This window comes from Camelina sativa, chromosome 6 (genome assembly GCF_000633955.1).
Source record: "Camelina sativa cultivar DH55 chromosome 6, Cs, whole genome shotgun sequence".
Lineage (NCBI taxonomy): Eukaryota > Viridiplantae > Streptophyta > Magnoliopsida > Brassicales > Brassicaceae > Camelina > Camelina sativa.
In genome coordinates this window covers 12,268,435-12,292,362 of record NC_025690.1, presented here as the reverse complement: position 1 = coordinate 12,292,362, position 23,928 = coordinate 12,268,435, and the positions used below count along the sequence as shown (strand labels likewise).

The window sequence follows — 23,928 nt, the reverse complement described above, 5'->3', positions numbered from 1 at the left end:
CCATCTTTACTTGATTCACCGACTGTTTTACTCGTTTAACACGTTGAATTCACTTAGTTTTTTTTTTCTGATTTCTCTTCTCTAGGTTCTCTGATTTCAGGAAGGATTATATGAAATCCAGGAATGGTTGTATGAAATTCGAGAAGGATTCTATGAAATTCATGAAGGATTGTATGAAATTTGGAAAGAATTCTATGAAATTCAAGAAGGATTTTCTTGAACTTCATGATGACTTTGAAACATCAGAATGTTCACAAAAATGAAATCATTACCCCTCACTAATAGAGAAACTATAATATTTGACACCTTGAAGTAAACACACACAAAAATAGAGATTTAGAAACACAATTATTCAAATTTAGGAAAGTTACAATAATATTCAAGAAGGGCACTTTGAAATTCAGGATGTTCTTCATAAAATAATGGTTGAAATATTATATGAAGATTACATTTTAAAGTGATGATGGATAAATCTCATAATGATTGAAAACAATTAAGTGCATAAATTCATCACATTAAGGAACCACATGAATAGAAGATTGAAAAATTCATTTTTTTGAATTTAGGAAGAACTTCGTAACGTTTAGGAATGCCTTCTTGAATTTTAGGAAGCTATTCCTAAATATACATAAATCTCAAAACGGGGATAACGAGAACCAGAAGATCCTCCACCACCACCACCATACTTTGCCTCATCAACAATATTAAGCCACTCTGTAACTGATGAACTACAAACCGAAGAAGCTGAACACATCAAAATCTTTTCTTAAGTCTAAACACATACAGATCGAAACTGAGCTGCTTAAAACTCACCTTAAGCACCAATTCCATACCATCGGAGATAAAACCAAATCAACTACCACTCTTCTGCACGACGGTGGGATCAAGAGATACGACGGAATCAGCACCAACAATGGCAGCGTCAGCAATTGTATAAAAAACCGCTCTGATGCCTACCGACGAATCCAAGCCGTAGGAAGGAGGAATCGTATCTCGGTATGTGCGATTAATGAATACATCGCCACAGAGATTCAGAAGGTTAATGGTGGAAGCAACCATTGGTATCTTGGAAGTTGGATCCATGGAGATGGAAGAAATGGAGACTCCGATGAAAATGAACGGCGGAGATGGTCTTCGGCGACAAGAGCGATCGAAGATATTGATATTTTAGAGTTTCCTTATTATTAAATTTGTGCTAAATGTGGAATATTTGAAAGCAGGTGCTAACTTTGGAAGAAAAACATAGATTAATGCTATTGAGAGGTATTTCTCTATATATATAGGGAATCCCTATATTAGTAAAAGAGAAGTACAACTTACACTTCGGACAAAAATGCCCACGATGCCAACAGCTAGAACCATCTGCGAGAAGGTCAAAAATGACTTTAGAGTGTGTTGAATTGAGTTTTATTTCGAAACAAACCCGAAATTCACTAATCGGATATACTTGACAAAAAGTGGGTTTTAAATGGGTTTCATACTCTTTAATGGGCTACATAAGAAACTAACAAACAATTTATATATACATTTTTGAAGTACATTTTGGGTTCTACCCTTTTATTTGTACTTATTTACAAATTTAATCCCCAAATAATTTTCAAAAATAACATTATTTTAGATTTGGTTTCCTAAATATTTTACATATCATTCCAACTAAAAAAATACAGCAGAATCAATATGGAAATCAAAACTATGATATATTTAACCACACTTTCTATTGTGTATTGAAGATATTATATATCTAAATCATTTACAAACAAAGAAAACAACAATTTGATTCCTATCTTGTTTTCCAAAACATGTGAGCTTTGATTCTTAATGTAAAAAAAACTTCAATTCACATTTATTTAAATATTATAATTTATATCTATAAACTTAATAAAATTTTTAAAAATTATAAATATGTAAACTAATTTTTTTCAAAATACTATAAAATATAGTGATATAGTAGATGAGTTATAAAGAGGAGATGTTGGAATTAATAAAATATCATTAAACTTGTGCTAACACGGGTTAAATCCTCATTTTATTATTTGTCAACACTATTAATATTAGAATATTTGACATATAAAATTAAGTTGATTTAACTAAGATTATGTAAAATAATCATTAGGAAAAATGTGACTTATCATAGCGTATAAATGACTTACTATGTATTTCGATATCTTATTTTTTATCTTTTGTTATAATAACTAAAAAATTAAAATAGAATCTCAAACACTAAATATAACAAACAAATAATTAATATAAACATTCACCCGCACAAACGGTCATAAAATTTAGTTATTCCTCTATTTGAAAAACATCCAATATTTAACAAACGAATTAAATATAAAATATAAATAATATATTCACGAGGTGTATTACTGGTTAAAATCTAGCTAGTATTAGATTAGTCGACAACGCTTCAATTTCGGAAGCTATAATTATGGTATTTTGAATTATAAAAGTACAATTAGAGCATTTACTACGCAATATTGAATTATAGAAATATTCTTTAGTTACAAAGATATTTTCTTTCAAATTGTACCTAATTTTAGTCACCTAATTGATTTAGTTATTGTAAAACTCATTAACTACTATCCTAAACTAACAAAGCCCAAAAATATTCCATTCCAATATTTGATTACCAAATTAAATAGGGTTAATATTTAAAATTTTAGGAGAATATACCCTAAAATCTACCATAATCAAGCAACAGTTATACGTCTCCCTATGACACGTTAGTCATCTAGGTTGAATTCATTATACCTCCCATATTTTCTTTACTTCATTTCTCGATTAAGCTTTATAAGTAGCTGCCATTCTTTTTTTTTTCTTTTTTTTTTCTTTTTTTTTTCTTTTTTTTTTAAAGTTTTTTTCAGCTCTATAAATGGCTGCCATTCTTCCAATAATAAGCAACACACTAGAAAAAAACTTGAACGCAATATACCATAAGCTTATGTTAGTAGTTTTTTTCTGTATCATATTCGTTTTCATTAGTTTATAAGTTTATATGTAAGTTTATATGTATTTTTTATATTAACATCATTTTATTTTATGCATAAATTATAGTTAGAAATTGATAAATACTCATCTTTTTCTTTTTGGACATGTCAATGACATAGAATATCCTGAATTGTACATATATAAGAATTGTAGTTGTGCTTCATGGCAGGAAAAACTCAACGGTAAAAGAGATTATGATTTTTCTAATCAATACAGTTGTATAAGTAATAATCTTATACCAAAAATCTTACTCATTATCTTTTCGTTCTCAATCTTTTTTTTTTTGCTTCAATGTACAAAGTTTCACCCTAAATTTATAAAAAGGTGAAAACAAATTGACTACATACACTGTTTGAGAACGAAAATGATCAACTACTTTCGGAAACAAATAACCATCTGAGAGCATGACAATCAATTTGAAAAATACCAAATAACACTTTGCAAAATTTAACTTAAAAACCAAAATAACTTACCAAAATACATGCAATTGGTTCATAACTCTTTGAATTCATAAAGCCAAAGTGATTTTGCTGAATTATTAATTAGGAAAATTAGAAATAAAGAAGGTTTTTTCAAACATTTGTCCATCTACACTTTTTTTTGAAGATTGTCATTTGTGTCGAAAATGTATTTATTGTTTAGATATGTTCTAATATATTTTAGAATATGTATTTTTAACTATTTAGAAGAAAAAAAATACAGAAAAATCGATTTGCTCATACTTTAACTTATCGTGATCGATTGTTTTCCCTCTCTTCCACTTTCCACGAGATTTTCCTTTACCTGATTATAATGCAAATCTAAGTTACTTATGGTGTATGGAGATTGGATACCAACAAGGAGTGGAGATTTATTGACGATGAAAAAAACATTATTTTAACCAACACTTGTATAATATAAAGATAAATGGACAACAACGAAACTGTGTTTTCTTATAATCATCAACACTTGTATAAATATTTAAGAACAAATTTTCATCAAACATGGTTTTTACTTCTTTGATTTGAGCTTGAAACGTTGATGTTTATGACCAATTTTTCACCCTTCTGAATTTTCTCTTCTTCAACAGAATCAAACACCTCAATTATTTAACCGAGAAGTCCAAAACCAATATCAATCGCAACACATAAAGCTGTAGACACAATTGCCATGAGTCATCATCCTTCAATAACGAACATACGACAAGTTTCAAATCTGTTCCCCATAATTTCTTGATAACTTGGTTTTGTTCAGTGTAGTCTCTAGAATAAGACAATTTTCATCCTATTCCATGATATTCTTGGATTATTCTTAAAAGTTGAAAACATTCAAAAGAAACTAAATAACATTATGAGAAAGAGAGAGGCTTTTTTTTTTATTATTATTTTTTTGTCCGATTTGGACTTGTAAGTGAAACCTCTGTTTTAGTTAGAGGTTTTGGGTGTAGATAAAAAGTTATTTTACTTCAATTAAGTAATTTTAATTAAGTAATTTTTTTAATTAAGGGTATGATTAGTTTTAAATTTTTCAAAAAACTTATTTCACCAAACTTATCTAAATAAAGTATAGATGGACGAACTGATACGCCCAAAATTCGAGAATCACTCAGCCGGACTAAAAAGGATAGAAACTTGCCAAGGTGCAAGGTGCAACAAGGGAGATTTGATGGATTGAGGGGTCGCATAGCAGTTGCGGAAGGCTGCTGATATTCCCAACTCCAATCACTGTTAGATATGACACACTAGTCCAGGAAAAGGAGGCTGTTGCTTCGATATTACACACCAAGAAACAAAGAAATGTTCTAGACAAAGAACAAAGAGATATAGAATCTAAAATGAAAAGGAAAATTGGTTGATTATTCTCAAATGAGATTACATGAGTTTATATAGAGATAGAAAACTTGGTCACAAAGCCAAGTATTATTCTTGAATCTAAAACACAATAAAAATAGATAGTTGAATGAAGATTCAACCCTTTGAAGTTTGCCTTCCCAAGGTGTCCTTCACAAGGTGAGTTGAACTCCATTTTCGTCATCCCTCTTTGACCACAAAACAAAGTGATTATTCTGGGCTTTCTTGGACATGAATTAGGCTCAAAGTGGGGTGGAATTGATAGGTATCATCCCCAATAGTTTTTTCCATGCTCTCTTTGGCCATAAACTCTTGAATTGACCCATTAAGAGTTTCTTTGATATTTTCTCTCTTTGACTCTTTGATCCAACTTGCTGATGAGAAACAACATGGGCTGTACCATTTCTTCACCTTGGGCTTAGTAGAAACAACACCTGGTTGCCATACATAATTCTGGAAGCTCTTAAACCAGTTGGACCTAAAACTCTTCAAGTGAACAACTAGATTAACCTCCTTTGACAAATGGAATGTATTGCAAATGGTTGTTTGGCTGGAAGAATTGATCTTCAAATTTGTTCGTGTTGAACAACGCTCAAGGATCTTCTTGGATGGTCTCATGATCATATCATACCCCTCCTCTTGAAAAAATTTCGTCCTCGAAACTGTAAGGCCATAGGTTGGAGAGTGTTGAAGTGATTCTGGTGGTTTCTCTTTGAGGGAATATATGACTCCATATTTTTGACCATGAGGCAGAAGTGCAGCCCTTTCTGTGAGACCTTTCTTTATTCTTTCAAAATCCACAACTCCCTTCATCTTACTTGACCAGAAGTGTACCGTTGACTTTTCTCTCTTTGTTGGTGCATTAGCTGAATCATTCATACTGCCAGGGTTGTTGATGATAATGCCTTCATTCGCAGCTTCCTCACTATGATCTTTGTTGATCTCTTTATACGCTGGTTCTTTGGTTTCTGTTTGCTCACTCGGTGATTTTGTTCTTTCTAACAGATTATCCTGAACTAGCAACTCCTTATGCTCCTTTGGTGATGGTAAGAAAACAAAAGCAACTTCCTCTTCCTTAGAAACAAAAGACGTCCTTTCTTGTGGGTAACTTGGTGTGACAGTAGACGCTCCATCAGTTGGTCTAGAAGTCTTCAAAATATGAGTTGAACCACGATGGTGATGGTGGGGAACAAATCGTTTCCTCAAAATATACTTCATTTCTGCCCAAGTTTCAATGGGGTGTTCTCCATTTCTCCTCCTGCTTACCACCAACTGATCCCACCAAGTAATAGCATAATCACAAAATCCAGTGGCTGCAACACGTACCTTCTTCATCTCGCAATAGTTTTGACAACTAAAAATTGACTCAATCTTTTTCTCCCTTTCTAGATATGAATTTGGGTCGTTCTTGCCTTGAAAGGTAGGAATCTTCAACTTCAAAATACCCATGTTATCATCCACTCTTCCTCTTGCTTCTCTAGCACTTCTTGGTTTCATGTGGCTCCCTCTTGATGATTGACTATTGTAATAATCGTCAGACCTTGCTACTCTAGGTTGATCTATTTCTCTTCTATGATGCAACATTTGTGGTTGTCTCTGTTGTGCCTCTGCTTCAACTACATCCAACCTCTCGTAGAGGACATTCATCTTAACACTCAACAACCATTGCGTCTCTCTCATAAGTGCTTGAAATTGTAGATTTGGAATCCCAAGCCTTCCGTCTTCGATGATCTCACGTTCTCGACGATCATTATACATTTTTTTTTTCTTTTTTTTTGCTTTTTTTTCTTTTTTTTTCCTCTTTATGTTTTTTTTTTTATCTTTTTTTTTCTTATTTCTTTTTTTTGTTTTCTCTTTTTTTTTTTTTTTGAAAGAAGATGAATAGATGAAAGAAAGAAAAATATAGAAGATGAAAAGATAGAAGAAAAAAGAAAAATATGAAAAGATGGATAGATGAGAAGATGAAAAGACAAATACCGGTTGAGTGGCTCTGATACCACTTTATATGCCCAAAATTTGAGGATCACTCAGCCGGACTAAAAAGGATAGAAACTTGCCAAGATGCAAGGTGCAACAAGGGAGATTTGATGGATTGAGGGGTCGCACAGCAGTTGCGGAAGGCTGCTGATATTCCCAACTCCAATGACTGCTAGATATGACACACTAGTCCAGGAAAAGGAGGCTGTTGCTTCGATATTACACACCAAAAAATAAAGAAATGTTCTAGACAAAGAACAAAGAGATAGACTCTAAAATGAAAAGGAAAATTGGTTGATTATTCTCAAATGAGATTACATGAGTTTATATAGAGATAGAAAACTTGGTCACAAAGCCAAGTATTATTCTTGAAACTAAAACACAATAAAAATAGATAGTTGAATGAAGATTCAACCCTTTGAAGTTTGCCTTCCCAATGTGTCCTTCCCAAGTTGAGTTGAACTCCATTTTCGTCATTCCTCTTTGACCACAAAACAAAGTGATTATTCTGGGCTTTCTTGGACATGAATTAGGCTCAAAGTAGGGTGGAATTGATAGGTATCATCCCCAATAGTTTTTCCTATGCTCTCTTTGGTCATAAACTCTTGAATTGACCCATTAAGAGTTTCCTTGATATTTTCTCTCTTTGAATCTTTGATCCAACTTGCTGATGAGAAACAACATGGGCTGTACCATTTCTTCACCTCGGGCTTAGTAGAAACAACACCTGGTTACCATACATAATTCTGGAAGCTCTTAAACCAGTTGGACCTAAAACTCTTCAAGTGAACAACTAGATTAACCTCCTTTGACAAATGAAATGTATTGCAAATGGTTTTTTGGCTGGAAGAATTGATCTTCAAATTTGTTCGTGTTGAACAAGGCTCAAGGATCTTCTTGGATGGTCTCATGATCATATCACGAACTCTTCAAAAAAACCTTTTGACTGCGGCATCGTTTTCCCGAATTTCAATTTTGTGGAAAGAAAATCACCGTTTTGGAAATAATTGATACGAAGACATGTTTGTGTTGACATGAATCGAAGAACAGAATCGAAGGGAAATGTTGAAGAATGGAAAAGGTTAGTTAGAATTTGGGGTTTTCGATTATTTGTCGAATAGAGTTAAAAAAAAATGGTTTAATTTAATGTTAAATTGAATAATTTTACAAAAAGGCCTAACTTAGCCTATATGAACAAGGGTTGTAACTTTAGTTCTCCTCAAGATCTTTATTTTCAGATTACGCTTTTAGCTTTTGAACTTTCATCAAAAACCTATCAATTATATATATGATGCATTTATTGTAAAAAAACTATTTTTCTTTTGAATATAATTTAGCATTAAATTAAAAAAGAATATAATGGTAAGAATGATGAGCGTGGTTAAACTATCTACGAGTATAAAAACAAAATTTTGTGCCACCGACGTCATTTAATCATGTAAAAACTCAACTGCGTATCATTATAATATTCATTATCCAACACCTAGGAGGAGAAGAGATAGGAACCGGTCTCGCATCTGTCTGTCCACCATTGAAATTATCCGAGATGCTGCGTTGGGTGAGTGTCCATGACGTCTGGAGTTCCGCTCGCGCCATATGGTGTAGATGGCAGTTTGAAAAAGGTAACGAACCATGAAGCACTCAAGACGATCATGCCATTGCCGGCAAACTGAGTTAAGAAGGGAAGACCAGTTCGTTGTGTACTTCGATTTGAGGATGTTTCTTGCGGTAGCTCCCCAAACCTCTGAGCCAAAGTTACAGGAGAAGAAAAGATGGTTCCTAGATTCCAGAGCACTATTGCAGACGACACATGTACCTGAAGTTCCAGTATTCCATTTGAGTATGCGGTCCCCTGTTGATAGTCTGTCTTGCACAGCAAGCCAAGTACAAAAGGAGAACTTTGGTGTGGCGTGCATGAACCAGACCCCATGATGCCAAGGCACGATCGTTGCTCCTGTGCGTATATGATTCCACGTATTTTGAATATTAAAAGTTGCTCTGTAGAGACATCATTCTTACCATTATATGGTGAACAAATCATTATATATCGCCAGTTCGCCACCATCGTCTAACAAAGGTACGTAATAGTATAATATTACTCTAGGAATGTTGAAAGCTTGTGTCTCGTACTAGTTCAACTCCTCGCATCATCTGTTAGTTGATTCTAAATTTGCATATCGATTGTCAATATATATGATATACTATAATAGAATATTATGAGTATAGCTTTAACAAAATAAAAAAATATTATGAGGATATATAATATAAATTTCATCATTAGAGTTTGATTTAAGAGATTTGGTTTTCTTTTTTTAATCCCAAAACATGATCACATTGAAATCTAAAATGCTGAAAATTTGTCGTCTGCATAAGCGTGGGAGAATATATCTAGGGGTATCAAAATGATTAATCCAACCGAACTCAACTCAACTCATTATACAATGAGTTAAAAGTTAAATGAGTTTATGAATTGACTCAACTCATTTAACAATTGGGTTGGATCAACCCTGAATCCATTTAATTAAATGAGTTAGATAAATAATTGGGTTAACCCACTACAATATAAATTAATTAATATATAATATAAATATTATTAATCTTTATCATCATTTTCACTATCATCATTATTCTTACCATAACATAAATTTTAGTGGAAAATTAATTATAGAGGAAAAATCAGATTTTGCATTTTTGGCGGGAAAATTGTAGTTTTGCGCTTTTGGCGGGAAATTTACGGGTTTGCGTTTTTGGCGAAAAAATTTAGGGGTTTACGTTTTGGCGGAAAATTTACGGATTTGCGTTTTTGGCGAGAAATTTATGGGTTTGTGTTTTGGTGAGAAAATTGCGGCTTTGCGTTTTTGGAGAAAAGAAATTGCGCTAAACATATACAGTAAAACCTCTATAAATTAATAATGTTGGGACCAAGACATTTTATTAATTTATAGTGATATTAATTTATAGATATATTTTTAATTGTTTATTTTTTTTTAAATTATGAATTGGAACAATTATAGCAAAATAAGATTAAACTTTCAGATGTTATAAATTTTATGGTTTAGGAATTGAACTTGTAATATTTATAAAGCATTATTGACAATAAATTACAAATACTATAAACAAATTGACTTATACACATGACATACATAAATTCAAATTTATGAATAATAATAATATTAATTCTCATATTTTAATAATCTGTCTAATTATCAAATTGTAAATGATGCATATCTAAAAATTAAAACTTTAAAATTTAATTATTTGTATGACATGTTATAAAATATTTTAGAGATATCATTATAGTTTGAAAATACAACATTACAAATGTTCTATAGAAATGAGTTTTAGGAGAAACATACACTATTATATCAGTATATCTATATATATATATAAAAATTTACATGACTATTAATTTATGATATTATTGGGACCATATTTTACATTGAGATTTCAAAAAAATTATTATCTTATTATCTTATCGAATATTGTTAATTTTTACACTGGCCCGACTTGGGACCAGCAAAATTTATTAATTTATAGAGGTTTTACTGTAGATTTAATCAATAGTACTCATTGGTAATTTTAATGTTTACTTACGTAGAACTGCATAACTTGCTTTTATTGATTTAATTAACGATTTGGGACAGAAAAAAATTATATGCATCACAGATTTAGTCAATGTTTCCGTTTTCTATACTTTTTGGAACACTTTTTGTTTGAATTATTCTTTAAAGCCAAAAATAAAAGTTTTCATTTAAATGATGCTTTTGATCAGCTTACAAATATATCAATAATATTCTTCATGTTTCTACTCTCTGATGTTTCTCATTCCTATAGCCTCCATCCTGCAATATCCCCATATAATTAAACCATTGTCACTTTTCTATACACACAACACAAGAAAATACATTCATACGTGGATATATAGTTGTTTCAAAGACAAGTGTTTTTTTTTCTAGTAAAACGAAACACAAGTATTCAAGTTTGTTTTTGTACTTACTAATTTATAGATCTTGGTGGAATTGCCACATATGAAATTAAGCACAATTTTGCAAAGAAATAGCCCATAATGATATCTTTATTTTTCAAAATATAATTTCTATATATCATAAAATTTTTTAGTATAAACGTAAAACATAAACTAATATTTTGTGTTTAAGTTAATTTTATAGTATATATTTTTTTTTATAAAATCTCTTACGGAAAAGCATAATAATATGAAATTTGAACAGAAAAGATAATAATAACTCAAACTCAATGTAATAAGTAGTGAAGAGATTATTACTGCAATGATTGAGATGAATGACTTGGTGGTTTGTGGCAGTGCTCGCGTATACATGGGTCGATACATGTACTTGGAGGCACATAAAGGCCACCGCACTTAAGCTCGCACTTGGTCTCACATGAAATTCCTTCTGCTTCTCTTCCCGTGGTTGCTATTACTACCGCCACCAAAAACATTAATACAATGCATTTTCTGATCGTCATTTCTCTCAAGTCTTTTTATTTTATATAATAGTTTATGTGTATATATTTGTTCTATAAAAATTTGTATGTACGGTTATATATATATACACACAGATGAAACTAATGAGCAAACCTTGATTTGGTATATTATGTTTAGTTCGGAAACACTATAGGGGGGTACGTATTGTAATAAGGATTTTAGAAGATTTTAGTTTTCTGCCAAATCTGTTATTCAATTTGTGATTTTAAAATCTTTTGTCATATTCAATGTTATCTAACTTGACATTTATGTAAAATCATTCAAAATAACTCACAATATCTTGTTATTCAATTAAGAATTTTTTAAAATCATATCAAATCTACTGTTCTTCAAACTTCACAAATTATTTTCTAAAAAAATACTGAAAACTGATTTTGAGAGATTTTGGATATCTTTTTACTTGAAAAATAGGAATGAACAAATCACACCTCTATAGGTGAGATTTTGGAAAAAGAACATGAATTTAAAAAATATATCATCGTTTCTTCACACTCCCAAAAACTGGGTTTACAAAAAACATATCATCGTTCTTCACTTTTCATTTCCAGAAAAGCCAAGTGTTTACTTTAAACAAGTCTCAACATTCTATTAGCTTTGAATATCAAATTATTATGGTGCGAAAAAAGTTATATAACATCTTCTTCTTCCATGCGAATATTCTTGTATCAAGTTCTCAAATTTTTAGTGTTAATATCCATGTTTCACAAAGAGAATTTTTGGACAGAGTCGTTACAAGCTCATAAGATCATATGGCCAATTGGAAAAGTAACTATTTTATCGATTTGATTTTCTGCATCTGTAAATAGCTATCATCAATTCTGTAAGATAAGTTTTTGTTATATTGCTTCGAAGGATTATTAATAGACCACTGTTATATCTTTGACTTTCTTTGCATTAAGATTTACTTTGAATATATTTTATCCCATATAGTATAAGATATGTACATTTTATATACATAAAACTGTTTTAGAAAGTACCAAAATTATTTTCGTTTTAAAAAAATAGTAATATAATCTATTTAACTGTAAGTAAACTCTTTAGAGCCGGTCTGCAAAACACAAATTAATTATTTATAGTTTAAAAAAAAATTAAAAGACTTTTAAATAAATGTTGTTACGTAATTCATATGAAACTTAACAAAAGTTTATGAGTCCAAACATTTTAGATAACTGAAATTGTGAGTTTTAACAAATCTTTCTGAAATGTCGATGAGATTACTTTTATAAAATATTTCTTAAATTCTAAAATAAATAAGACAAACATGTTTTTATTGTCATAACGTATGTATTTAATGCTTAATTATTTTTATAGATAAAGTTGACCTCCTTAAAAAAAAAAAATCACATGCAATATTTCATAACGGATTGAATTTCCAATTTACGTTTGTTTTCTTTGATCATTTTCCTTTTTTACACATTTTGACTGCTCATAACAAAAGATAACATGATATTCCCCTTTTCTCATTGTGATCCATGCTTGACAACTTAGGAACGACTACGACGTTATTATTATATATGCACACGATCTCTCCTTAATTTGTGACCACTTTTTTTTTTTTTTTTTGTGAAATAATCTTTCAATCTTCTTAGAGAAAATCTTGAAAAATCCACCAAAAGTCGGAACAAGTTGAATGAAAAGAGGCGAAAACCAACAAAGCGAGTGGATTAGAATCTCTTCATCTATCAAAATAAATTTTGTTGAACCTTAAACCAATTGGAAAGCCAGCTAGGGTAAGGGAAACACTCATCAGAACACAATTTTTATACCGATGTGATCTCTTGGTTAGTCAATATTGCATTATTGGATATGAATTCAAGTCCTAAAGACAGTATGCGATGCCAGTGTGTCTATCATCTTATCCTCTATTGATGCGTGGCGAGGTAAAACAGAAACCTCAAGATAATCTGAATGCTTTTCGGATGTAACAACTGAGGCTGTGTCATTCTCGGCGTCGAATAGATTTATTGAGAACTTAACATCAAATGTTGCTTACGGGGCGTCGATTTGACTGCTAACTTTGAAGATGTAATAATATCATTTATTCCTTATCACAACCACTTACAAAACGCTAGGTGAGTGAGCTTCACTCTATGGATCTTGCACCTCCTCTACATACCTCATAGCGTCTGTCCACAAACTCAATAGCGTTTGCTTACAATCAACAACAAATACAGGCACAAACATTCGATGCGCGTAAGCAGTCCTATTTATAGCTTTTACGATATGCTATAGTTCCTTACTGCCTCTTCTGTAGCTCTTATCTGTTCAGAGCATTATGAGAATACATGTGAGAACCGAACATGATATTTCAGAAACATGGCAATGCAATATTGTACCACAAGCTAACGGTCCATCATCCTCAAGGAGGTGTTTGGTATATATAAAGAAAGCAGAGGAATTGCTTCTTTTAAAAGACAAGAGTTTATTACATAGAAAAAAGATTAAAAATAAGAGAAAGAAATTATTAATCGAGTAAGCATGTTTTAAAAAGAATTCATTTGTTTTGCACTGAGCTTGGGACATAAGAGCGTACAAGCGGGAAACCCTCCATGTATGTTGTGGTTTCTCCGAGATCCACTTTTCTATAGTAACCATTTTCTCCAATGATGTAAGCTTTAGCTGTGTCGCAGTTGAAGGGTGATGTATCTTTATCTTCATCAAAAACGACCACGGCTCTCTTCTCCTCGTCAATGAGAAAACTCCCACCAGGATAAAACCGAAAACCAGTGAGTGGATACATATTGACAGCTAAGAACTTGTTCCAGGACACAACATCGGGTTCGATCATTGCGGTAATCCAAACCTCCATTTCACATGTATCACAACTTTGATATAACACGGCAAGCTGCTCTTCTCTAAGAGAAGATAAAGTCTCATGATCGTCGAAAATAGAGGCAAAAGGAAGACTCAAACGCGGTCCAAATCTCTCTTTAGTAAATTAAAATCAAAACATAGTAAGAAACCAGGGACCTGTTCTCGTGATTTAATATTTGTAGCAAACCAATACGTATTTCCCTTCAAAGTCAAGCCGTACGTGGTAAATACTACTAAATATACGCCAGTCTGGAGTAACATCAAGAACCTTCCATGAATTAGAGTTGAACTCGAAGATTTCGTGCACATGGCTCTCTCCGGGAGTATGAGTAAATCTCAAGATTTTATGGGCGCGACACAATTTGCTATTGTCGTATCCGAGGCATGAGAATACCATCTCCACATGTGGTTACCAAAGTTGGGTTCGACGCAGATCCACCTTGTTTTCTGCCCCGTATATGGGTTCCAAACAACTAGCCTAGAGTGGTTGTTTGTGGTGCATAACACCAAACCCTCACAGTGACATATTCGAACGAATCGGAGTTGGTCTGAATCGTTAAGGCTGATTAGTTTACCTACAAGCTTTACAAATGGATCAGAAGAGTCGGTGTAGATTCCATGAAGATTGACGCTCATTACATAAAGACTTAAATCTATCAACATGATCGCCACTAACTCCCTTCCTTTGCTGCTGCTTGAGCAAGATGCTTCCTTGTAAAACCCTCATCTTTGGATAAAGTGTTCCACTTTTTGCAAGTAGATCGCACTGCTCTNAGAGAAAGAAATTATTAATCGAGTAAGCATGTTTTAAAAAGAATTCATTTGTTTTGCACTGAGCTTGGGACATAAGAGCGTACAAGCGGGAAACCCTCCATGTATGTTGTGGTTTCTCCGAGATCCACTTTTCTATAGTAACCATTTTCTCCAATGATGTAAGCTTTAGCTGTGTCGCAGTTGAAGGGTGATGTATCTTTATCTTCATCAAAAACGACCACGGCTCTCTTCTCCTCGTCAATGAGAAAACTCCCACCAGGATAAAACCGAAAACCAGTGAGTGGATACATATTGACAGCTAAGAACTTGTTCCAGGACACAACATCGGGTTCGATCATTGCGGTAATCCAAACCTCCATTTCACATGTATCACAACTTTGATATAACACGGCAAGCTGCTCTTCTCTAAGAGAAGATAAAGTCTCATGATCGTCGAAAATAGAGGCAAAAGGAAGACTCAAACGCGGTCCAAATCTCTCTTTAGTAAATTAAAATCAAAACATAGTAAGAAACCAGGGACCTGTTCTCGTGATTTAATATTTGTAGCAAACCAATACGTATTTCCCTTCAAAGTCAAGCCGTACGTGGTAAATACTACTAAATATACGCCAGTCTGGAGTAACATCAAGAACCTTCCATGAATTAGAGTTGAACTCGAAGATTTCGTGCACATGGCTCTCTCCGGGAGTATGAGTAAATCTCAAGATTTTATGGGCGCGACACAATTTGCTATTGTCGTATCCGAGGCATGAGAATACCATCTCCACATGTGGTTACCAAAGTTGGGTTCGACGCAGATCCACCTTGTTTTCTGCCCCGTATATGGGTTCCAAACAACTAGCCTAGAGTGGTTGTTTGTGGTGCATAACACCAAACCCTCACAGTGACATATTCGAACGAATCGGAGTTGGTCTGAATCGTTAAGGCTGATTAGTTTACCTACAAGCTTTACAAATGGATCAGAAGAGTCGGTGTAGATTCCATGAAGATTGACGCTCATTACATAAAGACTTAAATCTATCAACATGATCGCCACTAACTCCCTTCCTTTGCTGCTGCTTGAGCAAGATGCTTCCTTGTAAAACCCTCATCTTTGGATAAAGTGTTCCACTTTTTGCAAGTAGATCGCACTGCTCTCGTAGATGTCAAAGGAATGCGAGACAAAATCTCTTCCACCAAATCCCTTGGAAGATTCGAAATATTCATCATTTTGTTTTCCAACACGGTCGATGGAGTGCAAACAAGTTATTCAATGACTGAATTTATAAGATTTATAATGAATAGAAAATTAAAAGTTTTTAAAGATATTAAGAAAAATGAAAGATTTTTAAACTTTAAAGTATTTGACAAATTCTATCTATATAACACCATAAATTCTATCCTCCCCTCCCCCCTTTTCTATTAGATTGTAATCAAATAACATCATCACCAAAATTAATATTGAATAACACTAGCATTTAATAGATTTCTAAAAGAGTACCCAATAAATTAAATAACAGTAGACTTTAAATGAATCTATGAAATACACAATTACATAACACAATATTAAAAAAAAAAAATTCAAATTCAATAACAATTCCAAGTTCAATAATTTAGTGTGATCGTTGTCATCACTATTATTTAATTTTTCATTGTATATGCACTTTATATATATATATTTTTTTAAAATTGATGCCAAAGATTTAACATATATAGTTTTATCTCTTTCGAAAAAAAATTCAACCAAAATTTTACATGAAATACACAAATTTTAATCTATGCTTTACAAAAATCGAGATGTTAACATTTTAGTTACGTATACTTCTCGGCCACTTTTGTGCCGGAAGATGTTGTCATCATTTCTGCTATTCCTTTAGATATGCCGACGTCCTCGAACACGCTGGGATGGCATTCCACTAAATCTGGTACTTATTCGGTTAAATCGGGATATCATATCTTACGCCAGACGACAATGCCAAGGACTATTTGCGGTTCTCACATTACACCGCTTCAGGCTTTTGTTTGGAAAATTCGATGTCCTCCTGAAATCAGGTATTTTCTTTGGCAAGCTATTACAGGATGTATCACAGTCACTTCGAATCTTTGCAAACGTGGACTGAATTGTGATACAACGTGTGCTTTTTGTGGTTTTCTGGTCGAAACATTTAATCACGTTCTCTTTGAGTGTTCTCCGGCAAGGCAGGTGTGGACTTTGTCATCTTTCCCAACAAGGCCGGATGCATTTCCAACTTCTTCTATTTATGCAAACATGGATTTCTTATTTTGGCGGGCTAAGCAGTCCCCCACCCCAGATGTTTATCCCTGGATATTATGGTATATTTGGAAAGCTCGGAATGATAAAGTTTTTCCAACTTGGATTCGAATCCGCCGGCGCTTCTGCGAATAGCAGAATAGAAATCTCAAGCCTGGTTCCGTGCTCAGCTGGATGATCCGGTCGATGTACCGGTCGGTGGTCAACACGTTGCGCACAGTGACAGATGTAGGATGGTGGTCGCTAGGCCTATTTCGGGTTACCTTTGTTTTGTCGATGGGTCTTGGAAAGCCACGGACAAATATGCTGGTCGTGGCTGGTATTGTACCTCTACTGGGGAGGAGGCTCCCACTATGGGGAACGCCAACCTTCGTCGTAGTCTTACGCCTCTTCATGCAGAGATGGAAGCGCTTATATGGGCAATGCGATGTATGATTGGTGCAGATAATCAAGACGTGGTCTTTCTTACCGACTGCTCTGACCTGGTGAAGATGGTGTCTTCGCCTTCTGAGTGGCTAGCCTTCAAGTCGTACTTAGAGGAGATACAAGCTGATCGAGAGGAGTTCCACTCTTTTTCTTTAACTTTCGTTCCCCGCGCTCAGAATGGTAAAGCTGACAATCTGACACGACGTGTTCGTACCGTTTCGCATCCAACTACGTTTGTTAACAATATTCCTTCTCATTGGCTCTTTTGAGCTAATCGTTTGTCTTGTTGTAAAAAAAAAAAAAAAGTTATGTATACTTTTAGAAAAATAACTGATACTTTAATAAATGATATTAAATGTATTAAATAATAACTACATGTCAAATTAATTTTAAACCAAAACTTTTGTAATAAGGTTAAACGTAACGTAAAGAGTTAAAGAGGTCGTCGTTTATGGTCAAAAAAAAAAAGAAAAAAAAAGTCGTCCTTTAAGTTTGTCCCTTGAATCTGAAAAACCCTGAAGGGGAATTAGGAATTTTTGTTTGTTTCGAGGCAAAAGGAGTGAGAGTTGCGAAATTCAATCAAAGCTCTATCAATTTGGCAGCTTCAAATACACCCTGTAGGATTAAGGCTCAAGTATGGATGGAGTAGAGAGGTAATTAATTGGCAAAATCGACATAACAAATGTAATCAACAGTTTTCGAACGATGTCCTTGAAGAAATTATATGCATCATGGAGTCTGTCTTCTTGATCAGATAAACACAATTTTGAGTAAGTCTGATTTTCACTCATGATGTATATATCTTCGAGTACTTCGTTCGAAGCGAAGATTGGCTCAGAGGAAAAAAAAAAAGGGTCAGAATTGAATTTTGAGAGGTAAACGTGATACTACAGATTGAGAATCAGATGGGTCTCTCTCTCTTATGTTTTGTAATAAAGATCCCAGGAGGATTTCTCCATCTTTTCAATGAAAGTCTCATCATTGATCTGAAAACGATGGTCCCATCCCATGTGTATTGAATGCTTATTGTTGGTTTCTCCTAAACACTTAGCACAACAAAACCAAAACTCTAGCATTTGTCTTGTGTTAGTTGTGTGTTGTATCGACTTAGCTGAAGAAATTTTTTTAGATCAAATTAGAAGTTTGTTAAACAAGTAGTAGTATATTATAATACAGACAGTCCTGGAATAATAATAAATTCTTCAAGAGTTTGTCTGTTTCTAGCATTAGTCTCTCTTTGTTTTTTTTTTCTCTCTCTCTATCTTCCAATCACTGTATCTCCCCATCGCTCTCATGCATACATACACTATCCGTTCCGTTATCTCTCTTCCACAGCCATCATCGACCACAGAAGCAACTACCCATCTTTGTATTAATCCTCTGCCTCTCTCTCTCTCTTTTCTTATTCACCAACACATTATCTCTACAATGTCTTCTTCTACTTTGTCCAGAATAATCCAAGTGAAGTCTCCATGGCTGTGATTTGCTTTTAAATTTTATTCTCTGTATTAATGATTGTATCATAAGGAGTTTCAAAGTTCTCTGCTGCATTTTTTGTTGGAGAAATGGGTCTGCTTAAAACTGCATGGCTTCTTTTGCTTTTCTGGGTTGTCTCTTCTCCTTTTTGCTTCAGGTTTCATTACTGTTTTGGTTCAGAGCTCTCTGTGAAGTTCTTGAAAGCACCTCCTGCTGCTTCCAGATTTAGCTCTGCCAAATTTTCCTTTCAAGCTTTTGAGGATGGAAACAGAACTTGTTCGAGCTGCAGATTCCGTTGCAAGGTAGGATTTATTAGACTCGCCAATTATAAATTTTTATTAGTGTCAACTAAATTTATTCTATATGTTGGCTGAGAAAAGATTTTGAGTTTGAAATCAAGAATTGTGTCAACTCATTTGAAGTTTGCCTTTAATGCCTAGTCACATCTGTTTTATGGGAAAAGATTGTGTTTACTGCAGCTAGATGACCATTTTAGTTTTGATTGCCATCAAAGAAAAGTTTCCTACTCGAAGTTGTTAGATGGAGATCATACACTTGAGGTCTGCGCAAATAGGATGCATGAATTTGGCTGCAATACCTATCACTGGACTGTTGGTAAAGACGCTATTCTTTCACCTCTTTGATTCTTTTCTTGAATCTTTCTTGTGTTGGTTGATCCAAGTTGTCTGTCTTGTGCCTTCTCTATAAATCCTCTTATCTCATGCAGAACACACATTTCCTCATATCAAAAACCATTGAAGGGCCCTTGTATTGCTTGAATTTTCTGATTTCAAACTCCTTTTGCTTTATTGTGTTTGCAGATACGGTTTCCCCTACAGCCTTTGTGACTGCATCAATGCCATTTACAAGTGCACAAAACGTGTCTGTTAATATTACTTTTACCGAGCCATGTGTTGGTGGCAGAGGTTTTAGATGTTCATCTGTGAATGCCTGCGACGTGAGTACGTAACCTTATTTACATTCATCTCAATATTTTGAGGTCATTCACCTTCTTGTTCTCTACTCTTGACACGGTTTTAAATGATGTAACAGATTCTTGTCTACGGTGCTGGCCAAGTTATACCGTCTTCAGTCACCGTTCTTGACCAATTTCTCAGATATTCACTGCTTGTGGGATTATCTCCTGATGCTCAATACGGAAGGATTGTGTTGGTGATGAATAAGAATGTTTGTTCTGATAAAGCCGGTAACAATTTTCAAAGAGCTTTGGGTTCGCGTTTCTTTGTCCATTTTGGTGAGTGTCTTTACCCATTTTTTCTCCGTTTGGTTTTCTTTGAAAGAGCATTAAGGAAGCCTGATTTTGAATTTTTTTGGCATCTAGATAGAAGAGATGTTTTTGTCAACCTACGGGCTCATGTCCCAGAGAAGTTACTTAAGCTAAACAACCAAACTAGGACGGTGCAGGCAACCAATGATAATGATAAGCTGAATATTTACTTGTATTTCTCGGAACCGGTACTGAATTCTTCAGCTGAGATTCTCAGACTACTAAGAACAAGCCAAGGTGATTTGCTTCCTATTGATGGAAAAACCAATGGGAATCGACGTTTTGCGTTTATGGTTTGTGCTTCTGCTGCTTTCTCTCAAGGTTATTTGGTGCTTCTATTTCGTTTCATGTTAATCCTTTAATGTAACCTTCAGACTCTTTTTCTCTCAGGTCACAAATACATCACGGCGTGCTATAGTTACAGTGACCCTTGACTCGAATTTAATAAGAAGCAGACATGGGACACCTGCATCTCCAACTGCACCACTGACTTTTCTTTATGGTGAGTAAGTTATACATTTGTTTTTCTAGCTTGTTTTCAGTGGCTCCTTGAAATGAAAAATGTATGTGCGTGATCTTAGATACCGAGAGACCTCATGTTTTATTGAACACAACATCTGGTATGAGGACAAGAAAGCACACCGTCCCTGTGTGGATAAAATTCATGAAGCCTGTGTTTGGGTTTAACTCCTCATTTGTATCAATCTCAGGGGGATATCTTGAGAGGTTAGTAATCTTGTGTTTCTTCTTTTTTTTCTCATAAAAATTGCAGTTTTGATGCTAAGTGATAATTTCGCTTCTTTTGTTTTCCAGCTTTGAGGAACTGAGCGGAAGCATTTATATTGTATATGTCAAAGCCAACACTAGTATAATTTCTGTTAAGATTCCTGAAAATGTTACTCAGGATGTCGCGGGAAACAAAAATCTCGCATCTAACATCCTAGAAGTGAAACATTGTAAGCGTTTAACTACTTAATATCATCAAGCGTACTGTCCTTTATTTTATGTTTTTTGCTTCTGCCAATGGTTTTCAAATGTTATACTTCACTGCAGATTCTGTGCCTATGCTATCTTCTGTGGTTTCTTGGGTCTCAACTTACATTTTCTTCGTGACATCTTTCATTGCGGGACTCCTCACTCTTTCAACCACAAGCCTTTATTCTCTCGGTGCATTTCCACGACCATCTCCATACCTCATATCAGACCCCACGAGGAACCTTTTCGTACGATTTTTTTACTCATTTATATAGAAAACGACACATAGATTGCCTTTGCTTTCCTGTTTACATAATTAATCCAATGGTATTGTGTGCTTTGTGGCTCCAATGCAGAGAACTGCCTGTCACATTCAGTTTTTTGCACTCACGAGATGGCTACCAGTGACATTGCCTGTTGATTACTACGAGTTTGTGAGAGGGATTCAGTGGATAATCCCTTATTTTCCTCTCCCGTGGGAAACTAAGAACAACGAACAGATCATGGTGGCATCAAGTCCTTACATTGGTTCACATTCGTTCATTTCTAAAACTCACAGCAACATGATTAATCTACAGACATCAAACAAGGCTGAGTCAGTATTCGGTTTGCCACTCACCGCAATGGAGTACAGATTCTTCTTTGAGGTCAAAAAGAAACTTATCCTCAATGCTTCTTCTTTGTTATTTTTAGTACTCTTTTGTTCATATTTTAATACTGTATGAGTGTTTACAGACCCCAAATCTTAAGCCGGAAGCAGAACATATTCTTGGTCTACCACATTCAACAGTGTAAGTCACTACAATCCTCGTTTGTACTTCCCTTCTATAAAGAATTTTGTAAAGATTTCATTTCAGCATTAGTTGCTCAAGTTTCATTTAAGAAAAGCCATTACATATGTTTTTTTTTTCATTCTTCTTTTCTTGTAGGTGGAGAGATTTCTATAGGATCATGTTTTGGATAGCTATTATTGGGGGAAGTTTGGTACTATTGCATATATTACTCTCTCTGATAATGAAGTTCAAGAAATCACACACTGAGAAGAAGAGGAGTTTTGGTGCGTTTGTCTTCCCAAGATTCGAACTGTTTCTTCTCATTCTCGCTTTACCCTCCATCTGCAAAGCTGCAAGGAGTCTCATACAAGGTTTTTTTAATACCAGCCTCGAACGTATATGTCTAGTTGGAAATTTCTCTTTAAACACATTCACTAAATTCTCTCTTTCTCAGGCTATTTTAAACATCAAGGAGCTGCAGAAGCCAGTGTCATTGTTGGCATCCTTGTGCTTTGCGTGGTAGCTGTTCTGCTTCTAGCATTGTTTGTCTTTCTATCGGTCGGGATAACGTTTGGGAAGCTGTTACAGTATAAGGAAATTCATCAAGAAGGCGAAACTTTCCACTGGTACCAAGAACTCATCCGAGTGACCCTTGGTCCTGGTAAAAGAGGCCAATGGACATGGAAAACAGAGAACTCTGTCTATCTAACTAGGTTAGGTCCAGTTTTCGAAGATTTAAGAGGTCCACCAAAGTACATGCTCACACAGATCTCAGGAAGCAATCCACTCAAGCAGCGAGATGATCGCATCATCGCATCAGATGACGAAAACGAAGATGCAGAAGCTCCTTGCATACAGAAACTGTTTGGAATCCTTAGAATTTACTACACATTTCTCGAAACTGTGAAGAGGGTTTGTGTGGGGATCATTGCTGGTGCTTACTTGGACAACGAAACTGCTACAACTCCCATAATGGTCTTGTTGAGCATCACGTCCTTTCAGCTGTTTTTCCTAGTTCTGAAGAAGCCATTCATCAAGAAAAAAGTACAGCTCGTAGAGATCATCTCTATAGCATGTCAAGTAGGTGTATTCGCCTCGTGTCTGATGCTACTGATGAAAGACCTTCCACAGACGAGCGGGAAGAAACTCGGTATCTTCATGGTTATATTGTTCTTGATTGGGTACACTGCGCAGATGTGCAACGAATGGTACTCATTGTACAAACAAACAAAGCGGTTAGATCAAATCAACAGGTCCTTCTTGAGTGGTCTCAAGATGTTTATCATTGGACTTGCTGCGTTAATCCTGCCTCAGAAAATGATGAAGAGCAAGATCCCTGCAGCTCAACTAGAAGGAAGAAGCAGCAGCAACGGAGGCATTGCATTCTCAACCCCAGAAAACAGGTACTTACATTCTAACGGAAGCCGAAGCTCTGGTAGTTTGGACAAGCCATGGTTGAGACAGATTAGGGAAATGGCAAAGGCTAGCTTCACAAGAGAAAGGAGCAACAGTAAAGTACCTAGTGATCCTTCGTGTAGCAAAAGCGGTTGGAGCAGTAGTATTTGGGGAACAAAGACAAGTGGAAGCTCTTCTAAAGACTCACCTTCTTCAGATTACAAATCCAGACCTAAAGGACTTTACAAAGATTTAGAAGCCATTTTTGCGTCAAAGTAGAAGAAGAAGAAACTCATTCTCTCTTGTACTATTTGCTCTGAATTCAATCTATGGATTACATTGTGATATTTAATAAATTAATGGGGTTTAGTATGTATTGATACGAAATATGAGGGCTGAATTCGTAATTAATAAAGAGATCATGTTTACATTATCTTTCACGAAAAATATTATTATAT

The 23,928-nt window shown here is 34.5% G+C and overlaps 1 protein-coding gene across 2 annotated transcripts; it reads left to right on the top strand.

The window, feature by feature from the left end:
* Positions 18,823-23,903, top strand: LOC104791033. Of its 2 annotated transcripts, XM_010516831.2 has the most exons (13): positions 18,823-19,341; positions 19,519-19,654; positions 19,861-19,997; positions 20,093-20,294; positions 20,382-20,620; positions 20,718-20,829; positions 20,909-21,053; positions 21,141-21,283; positions 21,381-21,550; positions 21,659-21,949; positions 22,038-22,093; positions 22,232-22,446; positions 22,530-23,903. In XM_010516831.2, exons 1-13 carry the CDS (start codon positions 19,129-19,131, stop codon positions 23,747-23,749), a joined length of 3,279 nt encoding a protein of 1,092 aa, XP_010515133.1. In that variant the 5' UTR covers positions 18,823-19,128; the 3' UTR covers positions 23,750-23,903. The 2 variants fall into 2 exon arrangements, with proteins under 2 accessions (XP_010515133.1, XP_010515134.1); XM_010516832.1 differs by lacking the exons at positions 18,823-19,341; positions 19,519-19,654 and having other exon boundaries at positions 19,911-20,001.